This window comes from Garra rufa, chromosome 14 (assembly GCF_049309525.1).
Source record: "Garra rufa chromosome 14, GarRuf1.0, whole genome shotgun sequence".
Taxonomy (NCBI): Eukaryota; Metazoa; Chordata; class Actinopteri; order Cypriniformes; family Cyprinidae; genus Garra; species Garra rufa.
In genome coordinates this window covers 34623934-34643861 of record NC_133374.1, presented here as the reverse complement: position 1 = coordinate 34643861, position 19928 = coordinate 34623934, and the positions used below count along the sequence as shown (strand labels likewise).

Sequence of the window (19928 nt, the reverse complement as noted above, 5' to 3'; positions counted from 1 at the left end):
TATAAAATATTATTGCACTTCAAAATATATATTTTTTTCATTTTAATATACTTATACTTATATAATTTATTTCTGTGACACAAAGCTGAATTTTCATCAGCCATTACTCCAGTCTTAAGTGTCACATCAGCATTCTAATTTTTAAATATTAATATTTTTAATATTTGTTTGGAACCTGTGATACTTTTTTTAGGATTCCTTGATGAATAAAAAGTTAAAAAGAATAGTATTTATTCAAAATAGAAATCTTTTCTAACAATGTAAGTTTTTACTATCACGTTTTATCAATTTAACACATTCTTGCTGAATAAAAGTATTAATTTCTTTTAAAGAGAGAAAGAAAATTACTTACCCCAAACTTTGAACGAGGTTTTTATTGTCACAAAAGTTTTGTATTTTAAATAAATGCTGTTCTTTTTAACATTTTATTTATTAAAGAATCCTGAAAAAAAAATATCACAGGTTAAAAAAATATATTAAGCAGCACAACTGTTTCCAACACTGATAATAAATATGCATAATAGATTTCTGAAGGATCATGTGGCACTGAATACTGGAGTAATGATGCTGAAAATTCAGCTTTGCATCACAGGAATAAATTATATTATAAAGTATTTTAAAATAGAAAACAAGTATTTTAAATTGCATTAAAATTGCACAATATTACCATTTTTCTGTAATTGTAATAAAATAAACACAGCCTTGATGAGCAAAAAAGTTTCCTTCAAAAAGCATTAACAGTTTTACTGATCCCGAACTTTTGAGCGGCGATGTATGTACACATGTACTTGCACACATTATTGTTTAGTGATTCATTTATAGACGGAATTTCTGAAACAGTTTGTGTGCATGTCTAGTAACCAGTTTACTAGATGTTACTAGTATATAGGCCCACAGACTAGTAAACGATTTGTGGGTGTGCCATCTCTGAGACTACACACATACACAATAAGGAAACATTTTTTCATGTTACTGGATATTCTGATATATATATAACATTTCTTCATAGATCCTGGAAAAAGCTGCAGAGATAGCTGGAGCCAGTGATTCCATGACAATGGTAAAATGTAGCATTCATTCAACACTTAAATTTTTATAAAGTTGATATAATGCACAACTTCTTGTTTTTATGTTGTTGTAGATTATTTTTCTTAAAAGGGTCCTATTATGCCCTTTTTGCCACTTTATGTAATATAGGTGTTCCCAGAATGTGACTGTGAAGGGCTGTGCCTTACAGCTGGTGACTCAGTTACTATGACAACAACAAGCATCTGTTTGTTTTTCATTTTCTTGTCTATCACGCTCATGTTCATGTGACTTGCAGTTGTTCATCATCATGAAAAGTTTATTTTTTGCGTCCATTTAAAACCTTATCAGTTTAAACTTTTGAAGCATTTGAATGTGGGATATTCTGACATGTACAGTCCTGGAAGAAACCTCAGGACTGCAATCGAGGTGTTCAGAAAGAGTGCTGGCTGATTTAGAGAACAACCCCCTTTGGAGTGGACTTTGTGCTTTGTAATTTTGCAGCTTGGCACATCTTTTTCATGCACAAACAGCAATATTACACGCTAAATAATAGGCATAATAGGACCCTTTTTAATACCATTACCTTCATATACAGTATCTCAAAAAAGTGAGTACACCCCTTACAATTCAGCAACCATTTTAGCATATCTTCTCAAGGGACATTACTATAGAAATGAAACTTGGATATAATTTAGAGTAGTCAATGTGCAGCTTGTATAGCAGTATATATTTACTGTCCTCTGAAAATAAATTACTCAACATACAGCCATTATTGTCAAAATAGCTGGCAACAAAAGTGAATACATAAGTGATAACAGCAGTATGTTGTTTAACCATGCAAAGCCACATGTCCTGTTCATCATGTTTGTGTTTTTGTCTGCTTGACAGGACCATACAAAGTTGTGTATCTTGTATTAGAGCAGTTAAAATTTGGCGCTTTAAGTACAATTCTCTCATACTGACCACTGGATGTTAAACATCTCATGACAAATAACTCTCTTGAGGATTTGAGAATTATAATTGTTGCTCTCCACAAAGATGTCCAAGGCTATTAGAGGTTCAGTAACACCCTGAAACCGAGTTACACTACAGTGGTCAGGGTTATACAGAGGTTTTCCAAGATGTGTTCCATTCAGAACAGGCTTTGCAAGGGTTGATTAACGAAGTTAAGCACTCGTTCTGTTCATCAGGTGCAGGATCTGGCTTCAAAAAACAGATGCATGAGTGCTGCTAGCATTGCTTTAAAGGTTGCAGAAGTAGAAGGTCAGCTTGTCAGTGCTCAGACCATACGCCGCACACTGCAACAAGTTGGTTTGCATAGGCGTTGTCCCAGAAGGAAGCCTCATCTGAAGCTGGCTCACAAGAAAGCCCACAAACAGTTTGCTGAAGACAACCTGTTCAAGAGCATGAATTACTGGAACCATGTCCTGTGGTCTGATGAGACTATAAGATAAACTTGTTTGGCTCAGATGGTGTCCAGCATGTGTGGCAATGCCCTGGTGAGGAGTACCAAGAAAATTGTGTCTTGCCTACAGTCAAGCATGGGGGTGGTAGCATCATGGTCAAGGCCGTAACCAGGGTTTGAAAATTAATGAGGTCCGAAGTAAGGTGTTAAGAATTGTGCTATAATAACACCCAAGTTCTTTTACCATGGTAAATTTGCGCGTGTAGTTGAAGAGTGCGCGCAACGAGCACAGTATGACTGACAGGACTGGAAAGTTCGTTTTTTTTTTTTTAGGTGAGGCCAGGGAATTTTTCTTTTATAACAAGTTCTAAAAATAACGTTAGAATAATGACACTGGCATAAAACTTGACAACATCTCATTTGACCGTAGATACTGAATGAGGAAAAAGCGTTTTTCTCAGGTACTGATAGAAGAGTCAACCGCTTTCACGCACGTCTTTCAAAATAATAGTCTATAGCGTCAGAAAAAACAGAATTTTGTTGTTTCTTTGACTGTACACTCCGCGACCCACTCAAAACATTTCTGCGACCCACCAGTTGAGAAACACTGCTTTGATTAATGTTTTTTGTTAACTAAAGAGCATTAGACGTCTTCCTGCTGGCCAGTAACGTTAACGTTATTTGTCATAGTAGCCTATTTCATTCTGTAACAAACAGATTTGTATTATGCTATTGTTTTTGATAGTGTTATACATTTCTTTCAGATATTATCGATTGTGGTATCTTCCTGTCAGCAATTAAGTTACAAAGATTGTCTATTAGATTTTTTTATGAATGTGCAATGTTGCCAGATGTTGCTACGAAAAACAAGCAATTACAAAAAGAAAGAAAAAGATATCCGAAATAAGTTCAAAGCTTGTGTTTTGTAAATAAGATAAATATTTGTGACCCTGGACCACAAAACCAGTCATAAGGTGAAATTTTACAAAACTGAGATATATACATCATACGAAAGCTCAATAAATAAGCTTTCTATTGGTGTATGGTTTGTTAGGATAGGACAATATTTGGCCGAGATATATCTATTTGAAAATCTGGAATCTAAGGTTGCAAAAAAATCTAAATACTGAGAAAATCACCTTTAAAGTTGTCCAAATTAAGTTCTTAACAATGCATATTACTAATCAAAAATTACATTTTGATAGGTTTACAGTAGGAATTTTACAAAAAATCTTAATGTAACATGATCTTTACTTAATTTCCTAATGATTTTTGACATAAAAGAACCCATACAATGTATTTTTGGCTATTGCTACAAATATACCCCAGCGACTTAAGACTGGTTTTGTGGTCCAGGTTCACATATCACTAACACTAACGTTCAACTTTCCACTTTATAAACGTTCCAAAGTGTCATACTAAATTGGAAAAACAAGTCTAAAAACACGTGTAATAGGTGGATCTGGCAACAAACGGAGGCTGCACCCGCGCTCTCACTCAACGCGCTCTCAAGCCCCGTTCACATGCGCTAGCTTCTCTCAGCAACATGAACTGCAAACACTAAATAATCATTCAGAGAGCTTGACATTTTATATTTGAATATAAAAAAAATGACCGAGGTCCGGACCTCGGTGACCTCATAGCTGGCTACGGCCATGATCATGGTCTGGGGCTGCATGAGTGCTGCTGGTACTGGGGAGCTGCAGTTCATTGAGGGAAACATGGATTCCATTATGTACTGTACATTTTGCAGAACATGAACATGATGCCTTCCCTCCAGAAAGTAGGCCGAATGGCAGTTTTCCAACATGATAACGATCCCAAACACACCACCAAGCTGAAGGTGAAGGTGATGGGGTGGCCAAGTATGTCTCCAGACCTGAACCCTATTAAGCACCTGTGGGGCATCCTCAAGCGTACTCTAAAATATATCCAAGTTTCATTTCTATAGTATTGTCCCCTAAGAAGATATACTAAAATGGTTGCAGAAATGTGAGGGGTGTACTCACTTTTGTGCCATACTGTAAATATTGTTGTGTCTGTGACGTGTATATTGATATATGGAAATCAATGTCTGTAGGGTCGTGGGGGTAAGAAGTTTTACATAGAGCTAAAGGAGATCATGGAGAGGGATCCTCTCTCTCAGCTTTGTGAGAATGAGAAAGATCTGATATGGACGCTTCGCTATGACTGCAGAGAAAACTTTCCTCAATCTCTCCCCAAACTTCTGCTGTCTGTCAAATGGAGCAAACATGAAGATATGGCTCAGGTATACCCACAAGCATGCACATACTTATACATTAACCAACAGAAATGTTGAAACTCAAGCAATGTTTCCTTCAAAATTCTCTCTTGTACTATAGCTCCAGGCTTTGTTGCAGATTTGGCCCAAACTAAGCCCTCGAGATGCTCTAGAACTTCTGGACTTCAACTACCCTGACCAATATGTCAGAGAATTTGCGGTCAACTGCCTTAGAGATATGAGGTGAGGGGTCTATGGTGTCATCGAGCACATTGTCAAGGACGAACCTCATAGGAATTGCTGAAATCTGAATGTTTGTTTCTGTGTGTGTTAGTGATGATGAGCTGTTGCAGTATTTACTGCAGCTTGTGCAGGTGTTGCGCTATGAGCCATACTATGACTGCGCCCTCAGCCGTTTCCTCATGGAGCGTGCTCAGTCCAGCCGCAAGATTGGCCATTTCCTCTTCTGGCATCTCAGGCAAGTGTATGCATGTTGAAGAAGCCTGAATATGTAAATACTTGGCTTCACCTGGTATTTCAGTATGCTTATGCAGAGTTAATGATTGTGTGTGTGTGTGTGTGTGTGTGTGTGTGTGTGTTGTACATTACAGGTCTGAAATGTACATGCCACCTGTGTCTGTTCATTTTGCTCTGATTTTGGAAGCATACTGCAGAGGCTGCATCCCACACATAGAAGTTCTCAAAAAACAGGTGCAACATTTTCATTTTTTTTATTTTCATTTTGTTTTCTATTATTTTCTATTCTTTTCTATTTTTTTTTTTTTTTAAATTTCATTCATATTGTATTTTGTATCAAATCAGAACACACACAATCTAACAATGTTTATTTCAAATGTGCAGTTATAATGGGCATTGGATTGTTTGCATTCTGAGGAGTGAGTTTAAGCAACATAACTAACAGTGGTTCAAAGAGGCCAACTACTGGTCAAAAAAATTGAATATGTTAAAGGACACAGTGTCAAAAATAACAAGAGCAAATGCCAGACATTAACAAATAGTAAGAGCAAAGAGGAACAGTTCTTAAGAAACATTGACAACTGGACATTTCCAAAAAAAAAGTCAAAAGTACAGTCCTAATGATCACAAAATGAGTCACCTCTTGTGTCATGCATTGTCAAGAATAAATGTTTAATAAATCTGTTAACCAACTTTATTTCCAATAAGAGCTGCCTTATAATAATCTTGCAGACCTTCACTGCATCCAAAATTGTGTACTATCAGAGTAGGTGCTTCATTTGATGATGAATTTTGCAACTTTTTGGTCACTCAAGACTGCTGTACTGTGGACTTATGGAAGAGTAAAGTATTGGAGTTGTACTTTAGAATCACTTGAAGTATCTACTGTAAATTTGAATGTACTACTCATTGCACAAACACTCTTAAAAATAAAGGTGCTTTTAAAGGTTCTTCACAGCGATTCCGTAGAAGAGCCATTTTTGATTCCACAAAGAACCATTTAGTCAAAGGTTCTTTAAAGAACCAATTCTTTCTTACCTTTTTATAATCTGAAGAACCTTCTTTCGCCACAAAGAACCTTTTGTGACACAAAGGTTCTTCAGATGTTAAAGGTTCTTTATGGAACCATTTGGACACAAATAGGTTCTTCTGTGGCATCGTGAAGCACCTTTATTTTTAAGAGGGTACTGCTTTTCACATATTACAGTAGCAAATTCAGACATGAGACCTGATTAGCTTGTTCTGGTGCGTATAATTAAAGTTGGGTCTGAAATCTGCAAGATGGCCCTCTAAGAGCATTTTACATGGAAGGGATTAAACTTTTTATCGCTTGTCACTTGACTTTTTAAGATCAAACACTTCTGTTATTGTGTTTTTAATCTGTAATTCACTTTGAATTAAAAAAAAAATCATTTTTTATGCTTTTCTTCTATCTAAATAAAAAAAATTATCCACTCAAAGTTATTTTATAAGTTTTTTTTATATGTATTATATTTTTTCATTTTATGATTCTTTTTTGAACTTAACATTATGGTGTTTTGATATTATTTTGTAGGTTGAAGCTCTCAATAAGCTGAAAGCTGTAAACGAGCTGATTAAATTGGGCACAATAAAAACTAAGACAAAACAAGCTCATCTTAAAGAGGCCATGATGACCTGCCTTAGACAGACGGGATTCATCGAGACTCTATCTGACCTGCAGTCACCTCTCAACCCCAATGTATTGCTCGCTGGAGTGATGTAAGATCTGTGTTTGTGTGTGTATTGTTTTATGCATATAGTGTTTTCAAAGTAGTGCACTGCACATTTCATAAGATTAATTAACTTTATTAGTTGGCTGAGGAATTGTTTCTTTTCATTATGAATGCAATGGCCTTTTAAGACTGTTTTTTTAAGACTTTTCACAAGACCTGGTTGCTTGTTCTGTTGTGTTTAGTTAAATTAGGAGCAAAACTTTGCAAGATGGCCCTCAGGAGTACACTTGATTTCACATGGAAGAGATTCACTATTGCTTTGCTGTTTATGATACTTTGTAGGATTCATCACTTTTACCAAATTGTTGCTGTCATTTCATACAAAATACTGCATACAACAGTAAGATGAATTTGGTCATCTTTTTTTTATTTCTCTGTCAGTGTGGAGAGGTGTAAGTACATGGACTCTAAAATGAAACCTCTGTGGATTGTTTACAATAACAAGCTGTTGGGAGGAGACACAGTGGGAATCATCTTCAAAAATGGTGATGGTGAGGGACAGATGGCTCAGATAATAGGCAAAGACAAGGCTGTTGCAAGATGACATGAAATAAACTTTTACAAATATTTATTTCTCAGACCTGCGGCAGGACATGTTGACTCTACAGATTTTGAGGTTAATGGATCTTCTGTGGAAGGAGGCTAACCTGGACCTCAGGTAAAGTGTGTATGTGTCTGTGTAAGAATTGTGTATATTTTGTTGATCCTAGTTTTCATTTGTAAGTGTGCGACTATTAAAACAGTAGTTCACTTCTTAAGAGATAATGTGCTCACCCCCTTGTCATCCGAGATGTTCATGTCTTTCTTTCTTCAGTCGTAAAGAAATTATGTTTTTGAGGAAAACATTTCAGGATTTTTCTCCGCGTAGTGGGCTTCTATGGTGCCTCGAGTTTGAACTTTCAAAATGCAGTTTAAATGCGGCTTCAAACAATTTTTTTTCCGGTTCAAAACAGTTAGGGTATGTCGAAAAACTCTCATCTTATATTCTCCCTTAACTTCAAAAATGATTTCAAAATCATCATACATCACTGCAGAAGTACCAACCCAGTGTTTGCAACAAAGAAGATCAAACACCCGTAACAAAAAAGGTAAAACAACGATGTAGGACGATTTTGAAGTTGAGGGATAAAATAAGATGGATAAGAGTTTTTCGACATAGCCTAACTGTCTTGAACCAGAAGAAACAGTTCAGGCAGAGCAAGACAAGCATTTGAGGTTAAAAAGTATATAAATTGTACTAAAAAAATTATAATAACTGATTGTTTCGCTAGATCAGACTCTTCTTACATGGCTGGGATCGTTTATAACCGCATTTTCTGTACATTTTTATTCTGGAAGTAAACTTCTCAAAGTGAATTTGATTAATATATAAACCTAACAATTAATTGTTGTACTTCAAAAAGCCAAAATATCTAAAAATTCTTAAATTAAGAAGGATTTTCTAGAGAAGTAAAAATTATTTTCTTGTTTTCAGAAAAAAACAAGTCAAAATTAAGTGAGTTTTTGCTTAGAACAAGCTAAATAATCTGCCAGTTGGGTAACCAAAGAAATCTTATTTCAAACAGAAAACAAGATTATTTTTCTTACCCCATTGGCAGATTATTTAGCTTGTTTTAAGCAAAAACGCAATTCATTTTGAGTTTTTTTTTTTCCTAAAAAACAAGACAATCATTTTTATTAGTCTAGAAAATCCTTCTTGATTTAAGAATTTTTTGATATTTTGGCTGAAAATGACAAAAAAATCTAAGAAATTAAAGGGGGCTTGTGGCAAAAATGCACCAAAAAAAGAACAAAAATGCCCGACAAATTCAAGATAAAGTGGGAAAAAATTGCCCTTGCACAAATAAACTAAATCTATTAAGGTTGTCACAGTTAAAATGAATTGTGAAAATTAACGTGAAGCGTGAATTCACTTTTTTTGGAGAATTTTAAATTTGTTGTTTTTTTCCCATCAATGTCTCGTAGAATTGTGCCTTATGGTTGCTTGGCGACAGGCGATCACTCTGGTCTGATTGAGGTTGTGTCTTCAGCTGATACCATTGCGAACATCCAAAAAACAAGCAGCAACATGGCTGCTGCTGCTGCCTTCAATAAAGATGCTCTACTGAACTGGCTCAAAGACAAGAACTCTGGGTGAGTTAGACTTGTAGTAGACAAAGATATGAACAGTTTTTGAATTTAATACATTAGTTTTTTCTGACTTTAAGGCCCTTGGATATTGAAAATTGTTGAAATGCTGTGTTTCTCAATATTTTTTATCATGGTTAGTGATACCGTATATCAAACAGGCTAATTAAACAGCCAATACCAGATTACACACCATATACCAAAATCTACACAAAGTTTTGTCAAAGGATAATACTAGTTTTGTTTGTTGTGTTTTTTCATGTTTTTAAATATTATGTGAATTGATACGAGCCCTGGCAAAAAGTATGGAATCACTACACTTCGATGATGTTCACCTAAATTGTTTACTTCGTAGCAAATAAACAAATCATAGATATGACACAAAACTATTTTTGTTTAATAATTCAACATTCTGGTTATGTGAAACATACATCAAGCAAATGAAATGAAACTCTTTTAATTAATGAAAAAAAAATTCCATATCAAGTACAAAAATTATCGAAACATCAACCAAAAAACACAATTAGTAGTTTTTTGCTCCTCTTCTGGCATTTATGACGGCCTGAATTCTTTAGGACATGGACTTCACTAATGAAAAACAATATTTTTCATCAGGCTGATTCCAACTTTCTTGAATAGCGGTTGACAGATCAGCTTTGCAAGATGGAGCCTTGTCATGGACCATTTTTTTCAATTTCCGCCATACATTTTCAATCGGATTGAGATCCGGACTGTGTGCTGGCCATATCATGAGTTGCTGTCATTCAGCTGACAGCTTTCTTGTTGGGGCCATGTTACCTCACAATTAGCCAAGATCAACAGCTTGTTAAGGTCTGTAAGCACTCTCTTTTAAATGACTAATTAGCCTCTTAGACAAGTTTAGATATTTGTTTCAGAAATAAAAATTACAAGCTGATTCCATAATTCTTTCCTCAACTTTAAATGATTCCTTAATTTTTTCTTCTACTTGATATGGAAAATAATTTTCCATAATTCAACTATTTTCATTTAATTAGTTTGTATGTTTCACATAACCAGAGTGTTGAATAATTTAAACAAAAATTGTTTTGTGCCATATCTGTGCAGTAGAGCTGCACAATTAATCTCGATTCAACCCCCCTCACGATCTTAATCTAGCATTTATACGACTAAGCCAATTATATTCTATTTATATTTTACAAAACTTTTGCTAGCCTAATTACTGCACAGACTGCTGAGAGCTGATGCAGTGACAGATTCGCTGTTCTCTCCAACATTACATAACCATTTAAACTTCATCTTCAGCGCACATTCTGTCAGATGCAATTCATGGCAGCTCTGTTTCAATGTACTGTACAACGCGGCATTCATTCACATCAAATGATAACTCAGCGGCAGAGATCCACTCACACAGGGGCGTAATTTCCTTTGGGGACACGCTTTTCAAAATCCCGTTGGTGTCCACCCACTTTTAAATGGTTTTGTTAAAGTAATCTCTTGTATTGTAAAATGCACGTTAAAACGAAACCAAAAGTAAAACACGCACACGCATTCAAAAGCAATTTTAATACCCTGCATTTAGAGAGCGACTCCCCAACGCGCGCAAATTAAGATACATAAAATATCTAGGCTGTTATTAGTATGTGGGCTATAGTAACTTGTGTAGTTGTGTAGATAGCTCTGTATCATGCTTAGAAAATTCGGTCTCTATTAGCACTTTGAATATTGAAAGAATACTTTGATCGTGCCAGATTTATGGACCAGCAGAGCAATGGAACTATATATGAGCATGACGATCCATTACTCCTTAACTGTTACTCCCATTTTTGAACAGAGTCGTGAAAATGAAGAATTGAATCTTAAATCTTTATAATTCATGGACAAATCATTTAGTAATATGATTTTGATGTACAGTTTCCATGTTAATTCAATGTCTGATTTTAAAATGGCATTCCAAAGGATGAATTTTGAAATTAAGTTTTCATCTGATATATAATTTCTTATTATTTCTAATGTGTAATATGGAAAAAGGCAACAAGGAAGTCTGTTTGTGAGAAAGGTCAGAACTCCTGTTATGAAGTAGATTTTTGAGGTGTACTCTTGTCATAAATTAATCTATAAAACTCTTGTCATAAATTATTTTTTCATAATTTGTAACACAAAAAAATGTCAAATATCTATTTAGGAGCCTTAAACCTTTCCAATGATATATAGCAGGGATCCTCAAATCTTACCCTGGAGGTCCAATGCACTGCAGAGTTTAGCTCTAACCCTAATCAAACACACCTGAGCATGCTAATCAAGGTCTTCAGGATCATTAGCGAATCACAGGTAGGTGAGTTTCATCAGGGTTGGAGCTAAACTCTGCAGCGCATTGGACCTCCAGGGTAAGATTTGAGGAACCCTGATATATAGTTTGTCATGATTAGATTAGGATTTATTTGTAAAATGGTGAAGTAAACTTGGGCATCCCACAGAGTGGACGGTGACAGCCATAAAATGTTGATAGTTTCTAGCTAAGAATCTTTAAATCGCTTTACTCTGACATAATACCTTTGTATGTTTATTTTTTAATGTTTAATGGTGATTTTATTTATTTTTTTACATTATTTTTCATTACATTTCTTTAAATTTAAAGCAAAGTTTATTTCGTCTTATTTTACTGCTATTTTACTGCTGTTTGATAACCTGATGGTCAGGGGTAAATCTTTAAAGGTCCAATGAAGTGCCTTGAAACACGCAGCGTTATTCTATGTGGTGACATACTTTTAACTGAAACAAAAACATATCGCCCAGCCCCACCCACTTATTTTGAATAGCCAATAGCGTTCCATTTATCTGCTCGGGCCAGAGCCGTTGAGCTTGGTAAAGCCGCATTTGTAAGCTTATGACCGCCACAGACTAATAAATTACCCCACAGATTTAATATGAAACTTGCTAAAACGAAATAGTGATCATTATCATGCTGAGGCTGTGTGGTTTAATACATGCCGACCGCACATATGAGCGCTTATGATCTGCTCCGTGTCTCTGTGATGGGGGCGGGACACTACGGACTCTAGAGAGCATTTGATTGGACAATACGTTTGATGAGAAACTGAAGTGCACGGTGATATCATCCAAATCCTTGATTCATATTGGCGGAAGTGACGAGACTGTAAGTTTTGAATGCCCATATCTTGTAAATGTGAATTTTGTCGTTGTTTTGAAGCACACTAGACTATAGATAATCTTAAGGCTAATATATTCATACTAAAAGCCAAAAAACTTTCATTTTGATTTCAGGGGGACTTTAAAATAAAAAAGTTCTCCAGAATCGTGAGAATCGTGATCTTTATTCTGAGTTCTTTATTTGAAGCACAATTCTACAAGAAAGGTAAATTACTGAAAAAGTGTTGGTGCTTAAAGTGCTTCACTGAGCTGAAATTTAAACTTAAAGTCCCCCTGAAATCAAAATTAAAGTTTTTTGGCTTTTAGTATGAATATATTAGCCTTAAGGTTATCTATAAGCTAGTGTGCTGCAAAACAAAGACAAAATTCGCATTTACAAGATATGGGCATTCAAAACTTACAGTCTCGTCACTTCCGCCAATTTGAATCAAGGATTTGGATGATATCACCGTGCACTTCACTTTCTCATCAACCGTTCTGTCCAATCAAATGCTCTCTAGAGTCCGTAGTGTCCCGCCCCCTACACAGAGACGCGGAGGAGATCATAAGCGCTCATATGTGGGTCGGCATGTATTAAACTACACAGCCTCAGCATGATAATGATCACTATTTCGTTTTAGCAAGTTTCATATTGAATCTGTGGGGTAATTTATTAGTCTGTGGCTGTCATAAGCTTACAAATGCGGCTTTACCAAGCTCAACGGCTCTTGCCTGAGCAGATATAAATGGAACGCTATTGGCTATTCAAAATTAGTGGGCGGGGCTGGGCGATATGTTTTTGTTTCAGTTAAAAGTACGTCACCACATAGAATAACGCTGCGTGTTTCAAGGCGCTATAGTGGACCTTTAAAATTTCTCTGGCTCTGACTCGGACTTGATCGTATGTGGCTCATTATCTAATGCCATCTCCGGACCTGGGAGGTTGATGGCTCCGTGTCATAGCATTGGTTATGATTTTGCAATTAAATTCATAAATTCATGTTGAGTTTAATGTTTTAAATATAAAATTTTGAATACAGAAATATTAAATGATTTAAATAACTGAAAAGATCTGCCAGAAGGTGGCAGCAAGACTTAATTACTGAATCATATCATTCATTTGACTGTCTTTATGAATGGGAAATTGAATCATTTCACTAGATTAGTTTAAAAATGCACATTCATTCATAAACAAAACACTGCTGTGTTTGAGTGGAGATGGGCAGCGGCTGTTACTTTTGACAACAAAACTTCTTGTTTATTTAACTGTTGTATTAAATCAATATCTCATTTATAAACTCTTTACAAACTCCCTTAAAAATTATTAAAAGCTGTCACTCATCTTAGTTTGCAATCTCACAAAGCTCTATTATAATCAACAAAGCTCTCTATACTGCACAATCAGTCTCTTATTTACACTCTCTCTACACTTTGTTTATTAAAGGATTCGAGAGATATGTCTGTGATACATTACTCAGCGTTGCAAAAACACATAGAAACCTTTTAAGCTCCCCTGAGTGCAAACACAAATATGCTGTTCGGGTCAGTTGCACATGGTGCTCCTAAATAATTTTTCGTAGTCACACGTAGTAGTTTTTTTTGTTTTTTTTTTGTTTTTTTTTGTACTTGAACGTCTTTTTTTTTTTTTTTTTTTTTTTTAGTCACACCATTGAGAAATTAGGTTGCACGTGCAACCAAATTGGTCACACTCTAGAGCCCTGATTTGCATCTCTCATTGTGAATTTCAATATAACATAAAGACAATGTATTTTCAGTTTTGTGGCAAAAGTAACTCTTCTAGATCTAGCATCCTTGCAGTCTTGGCAATCTAGATTTATTTTTTAATATTATAAGTGACAGTCATGTTCTTATCAAATATAGTTGCTGTTTGTGTCAAAACATACATGATGTGTTGACAGAGATGCTTTGGACAAAGCCATTGAGGAGTTCACTCTATCGTGTGCTGGTTATTGTGTTGCCACCTACGTCTTGGGCATTGGTGATCGGCATAGTGACAACATTATGGTTCGCAGTACAGGACAGGTAACTTACTCTTGTCTTTTAAGGTCTTCTGTTGATTAAAATGGTTGTATTTATGTAAGACTTAGCATGATAAATGAAATTTGGTTATTTTCAGATTAACAGGGTATTTATTGAATTGATATTTATTATTTATTTAGTGTGTGTGTGTGTGTGTGTGTGTGTGATTCAGCTCTTCCACATAGACTTTGGCCATATCCTAGGAAACTTTAAGTCCAAGTTTGGGATCAAGCGTGAACGTGTTCCTTTCATCCTCACTCACGACTTCATCCACGTGATTCAACAGGGAAAAACGGGCAACACAGAGAAATTTGGAAAGTTAGTGAAAAACGTTTTGTGTATTTCGCATTACTCTTAATGCACAATTTGTACATTTATTTATTTTTTCATCATTTCTAATAATATAGAATGCTTAATTAACAGTGCTTTGTATATGTGTGTAGTTTTAGGCAATATTGTGAGGAGGCGTATCTGATTCTAAGAAAGAATGGAAACCTGTTCATCACGCTCTTTGCTCTGATGCTCACAGCAGGCCTGCCAGAGCTTACGTCTGTCAAAGATATCCAGTATTTAAAGGTAAACACACATCCAGCGCAACATGAAAATGAGAATTGTAATTTATTCATTCTGATTGAGTGAACCAAGTTAAGTTTTGTCTTACAAAATGCAAAGCCTATTCTGTTCAATGAAATGGTAAATAAATAGTAGTGGGGCTGTCAAGCTCCAAAAATGACTGAAAAAGCACCATTAAACATAATCCATACATATGTCCAAGGCATATGATAGATTTGTGTGAGGAACATTCATTTAAACGGTACACTGAAAATCTTCCACCCTAGCTTTCCTTGTGTGTTATTTATATACATAAATGCATATTGTGAATAAACTGTATTTAAAAGCTATGGTAAAAAGAAAGATTCTTATAAAGATAATTACTTAAATTTTGTCTGTTACTCACACAAAGCTATCATATTACTTTTTTTATGGACTCTCTGCTAAAGTCATGACGTATTGAATATTTTTTCCAGGTCTAAAGACTGTAGTGTACACTACAGTCACAGGCTGATGGTCTCCCAGACATTATTAACTGTTCAGAAAATATGAATCACTGTCTGACTTACTGTCTGCCACTGTAGATGTCTCTTTCTGAAAATTTAAATTACAAAACAACAAAAAATATTTTATTTGGAAAAAACCAAAATGGCTGAAACTGGCGTGAGGAAATGATGCTACTTTCTGGTTGTATTCAAAGTGGACCATGTTGCATACGAGTATATTTTAGTCTAATTAACACCTCAGTCTGAAGCATTTAATACATTATATTTATGTATTCATCGGAAAATAAAAAATATGTCTTAAGGATTTTATGTTGCATTCATTGCATGTTGAAAGCAATTAAACTTGTATTAGGTGCTTAATCTAAAGAAAGCTTATATTTTCAGTCGTTATTTTTTTTAGTATATTTTGTGTACAATATGGGCAGTGATGAGTGCTTTACATGATGAGTAGATCTAACCTTTTTTATCTATGTAAACTCAACTTCGTTCTGCTATTAGAAAAATGATAGACGATTATTTAATTTGTTAAATGCATTTATCTCTTAATCATATGCTTTATTGCAAGTTAAAATGCGTTTTGTCTAGATTCTTAATGATTTATTTACATGACTCTCGTGCAGCCACTTAAGAAATGGTTTACCTCATTAAATAGAGCAGTAAGCATATGAAATGTGACCCTGGCCTGGACCACAAAACGAGTCGTAAGTAGCACGGGTATGTGTAGCAATAGCCAAAAATGCATTGTATGGGTCAAAATTATCGATTTTTCTTTTATGCCAAAAATCATTAGAATATTAAGTAAAGCTCATGTTCCATGAAGATATTTTGTCAATTTCCTACTGTAAATATTGCTAAGATCTATATTTGGACAACTTTAATTTTATTGCACCCTCAGATTCCGGATTTTCAGATCTCGAACAAATATTGTCCTATCCTATCAAACATCAATAGAAAGCTTATTTATTCATTCAGATTATGAATTCAGACGATGTATACATCTCAATTTAAAAAAATGTACCCTTATGACTCATGAATCCTAAAATACGCCTGCAAATACTTCAAAAGAGCATAGATCAATGGGATCTAGCAGCACCAATATCTTTGTAAATAGATTTAGGGTGATCATCTCTACAACTACGGTTAGAACGGGCAGAATGCAAAGAAATCCCCATATGACTTTCCTTCGTAAATAAATAACCTATTCGATACATGACATAATGGACTGCTTTGTCAATTTTAAGTAAGACTTACTAATCTCATCTCTTTTCATTTAGTACACATTTGCATCATCATTGGGTACACAACCATTTACTACAGTTTACGATTACTCTTATTTACAAATCAAAATTCAATTAAAGAATCAGTTAAAGATTGGACCATAGAACAACCACCACTTTTAGAACCAATCAAAACAATTGGAATGATCATGTATTTTGCCAATTCTTTTCAGCATTGCATAAATTAAATAGGCAATACTTGCTTTTCAAAGAAAAAAAAAATCAATTACAAAACAACAATTTAAAAATATTTATTTAACACTAAACATTTTTAACGTTGTAGTAGACATTATAGCCTACCAACAAAGCACAATTTAACTTAATAAGTTAGTAAAATAATATTCTTTGGCCATTTTTAAGACCCCCTTCTTGAATCAGGCATGTGTTTTTTAGTGTACAAATAAATGCAGCCTTGCTAAGCTAAGGAGAATGTTATAATAAATGTATTAATAGAGCTGTTGTAATGATTGTTATAATTATTTTTGTCTTATTTTTTTATTTTATTTTACAGAACAACAGTAAAATTACAATGCCAACATTTATGAATGTTGACTTTTATTTTGGTGGAAACCCGCAAGAAGACCTCAGTACTGCTTTTTGCTGACAGCAGCAGATTTATGAATGATTCTCATCACGCTGTTTCAGCACAGATTTCCCTCGCACTTTGGACTTTAAACCCTGGCTAATGAGCTTGTGCAGAGCTGTCAGAATAAATACAACTTGTGCGTGTATTAGACAACATAATGTTTTGTAGTTTATTTACTAATGGTTTAAGGCCATTTTGCGATTTCAGTTATCATACAGTAACCAGCAAAAACCACCCCTTTCAGTTCTCATCGAAGGTATGCGATGCGGTTCTATACTGTCTCTCGCTGTCGGTGCTTGTTACTTTTTTTTTAGTCTTTCCTGGACAGTTTTAAATGCTTCCACACTGACGACATGTTTGCTGCATTAGTGTGTGCCTCTATTTGATCGCGTTACATTTTTTTGTATAATTTATTCAGCCTTTTTGCTTATAAATTTTCGGTTGCTGAACATTCGGTGCATCGCTACAGTTTAATAAAATACATGATACCAGCTGTATGTTTTTGTCTTCCAGGACTCTTTGGCGTTAGGTAAAACTGATGAGGAGGCCCTCAAACAGTTCCGGCAGAAGTTTGATGAAGCTCTGCGAGAGAGTTGGACCACCAAAGTCAACTGGATGGCCCACATTGTGGCTCACCCTTCATAAACCTAGGGAAACACAACATCAGGCTCCAAACTGAAGTCAGGGTCAGAACACCATTAGGGGAACAAAACTGTTCACAAAAGTGAATTTCAACTTATTTATGATCTTATGAAATTGATGGCCAAATCGCAAAGGTCTGGAGTCTGCAGGAATACACGAAAAACTTATAAGCTTCCATGCTTTTATATTCTGTTGAATATCAACTGCATCTGACCACAGGAGAACCATAAAAAACCCTGACTTGACATTGGATGTAATTGCCTTATACAAGCTAACAACAAGGACCATTTCAGCTTTTTTCCTCCACTGAAAAAAATCAATAAACGATGAATAACTCCAGCATGTCCTTCGAGAGGAAAGCAGGAGTCCCTAAACCGCGACACAACAAGGCAAGTTTTGGCCATCTAGAAATGTTTATTGTACAGCCATGTTAACATATTGGGACTCATAGACCTTTGAAAATGGACAAATCAAAGCACAAGCTCAGAGAAAGTGAATCTTATTATACCAAAATGTAAACGTGTGCCTCACTGCACAAGCAACTTTTTTTTACCTGTATGTGCCAGACTACTTTATTATGAGGAATAGTCTTAAAAACACTGGAATCATGTTGTAGGTATAAATATTTTATGAGTTTTAAAAGTTGTAATAGTAAAGCACTGTTCCTATATACCACAGTACTACTTTATGTATAGCAGAATATCGCTGTAATTTAAACAAAGTGAGGTGGCTTCACACACAGATATTCACTGAGGATCACTTTGAACAAACTCTGTGTCAATGAAGGACCTTCCTCAACATCCCTTCTCTCCTTTCTATGTTGAGCAAAGCTCATGTAGTTTGTTCTCTGGTGCTACCCATAAAAAAATCTTGCATCTAAACATAAGCACAGCATTGTATCCAACCCCATTGTTTAATGGTTTAGACCATACATATTGTTCATTTTGGTGCCTGTTGTTTTAAGAGTAATTCACAAGTTTGTGTGGGCTTCCTATATGCCTGCATATCAAAATTCACAGTTTCAACTGCCTGTTTACTCAGAATATCTGCACAAAAGACTCAGAGGACCAAAAAGGGGAGGTCTAACTGTCATGACAGCTACTGTCTACTGACAGCTCAGGCAGTAGTAATCACTGATTAATGCCTATATTGTAAAGCACAGAGAGTAATTATCAATGTTTTTTTACTACACATAACATGCTGTCTCTAGTGCTGCTTCTATTTTTGGCTGTGTGACTAGAGATGTATAGATGCACTGAGCATGTTATTTTTACACTGAGTATCCGTATGTGTGAATGGGAAGAAAGACTGTACTGTGATATAATGAAATTATTAAGAGCAATGCAAAGATTCTAGGACCAACATTCCAGAGAGAATAATGATTTCACTTTTTGTGCTGTTATGGTATATGAGAGAATAAGATTTGTGTCTGTCAAATAAATTTCATTTTATACTAGAACAGGTTACACTCAAATGTGTATTGGCCCTACTCCTTGTGCTTTATTAGGGGATGTCTCGATGTCTTGGTGCAATATGCAACCGTAAAAGTGCAACTGTAAACCTATTTTGAGAGTGTATGTGTGTGCGCTCATGCTGCTGTATGTTACACTGATGACTTTTGATTTCACTGAAACGTTTAATACAGGCTTTGCTCTGTCTTGCCCATTTTATAGAAATACTATTAAAGTTGTTTTCATTGAACTCTCCTTTATAATTACAGTATGATTTAGAAAATAAATAAATTTTTGAAAAGAAGTCAAAAAGGTTCAAAGTTTGGTTCAAAGTGATACTTTAGAAGACTTGGATTAAACCACTGCAGTTAAGGATCATGTTTACGGAACCAGGTCTTTTTGAAACTTCTGCACAACTTTCATTGTAGATTTTTGGGTGAATTGAAGGTACAGACCAACCAGCAACATCTCTACTATGTATGCAACTACCCTTTAACAGTGTTCCTACACATTTTCATTTCGAAAATTCCATACTTTTCCAGACTCAAATTTCCAAACCTCTCAGTAGCTTTTCAGACCATATTTAACATAAATGGTTCATAGAGCATTCTTTTCAGCTTAATTTTTTGGAATATACTACAGTCATCTTTAAATATTTTTATTTTCTCAAGGGTTTTTTTCATTGATTTTTTTGAAGTGACAACATACAGA

At 35.1% G+C, this 19928-nt stretch overlaps 1 protein-coding gene across 2 annotated transcripts in view; it reads left to right on the top strand.

Annotated features, from left to right (window-relative positions):
• pik3cb (phosphatidylinositol-4,5-bisphosphate 3-kinase, catalytic subunit beta) overlaps window positions 1-19467 on the top strand; it is a 53625-nt gene extending 34158 nt beyond the window's left edge. For both annotated transcript variants that reach the window (XM_073817618.1, XM_073817617.1), the window contains exons 12-24: window positions 1010-1060; window positions 4515-4703; window positions 4798-4919; window positions 5011-5154; window positions 5288-5387; window positions 6709-6893; window positions 7289-7398; window positions 7487-7565; window positions 8873-9040; window positions 14083-14206; window positions 14376-14521; window positions 14647-14779; window positions 17638-19467. In XM_073817618.1, coding sequence (XP_073673719.1) covers window positions 1010-1060; window positions 4515-4703; window positions 4798-4919; window positions 5011-5154; window positions 5288-5387; window positions 6709-6893; window positions 7289-7398; window positions 7487-7565; window positions 8873-9040; window positions 14083-14206; window positions 14376-14521; window positions 14647-14779; window positions 17638-17769 — 1683 coding nt within the window. In that variant the 3' untranslated portion in view covers window positions 17770-19467. The remainder of the gene's footprint in view (window positions 1-1009; window positions 1061-4514; window positions 4704-4797; window positions 4920-5010; window positions 5155-5287; window positions 5388-6708; window positions 6894-7288; window positions 7399-7486; window positions 7566-8872; window positions 9041-14082; window positions 14207-14375; window positions 14522-14646; window positions 14780-17637) is intronic.
• The last annotated feature ends 461 nt before the right edge of the window (window positions 19468-19928 follow it).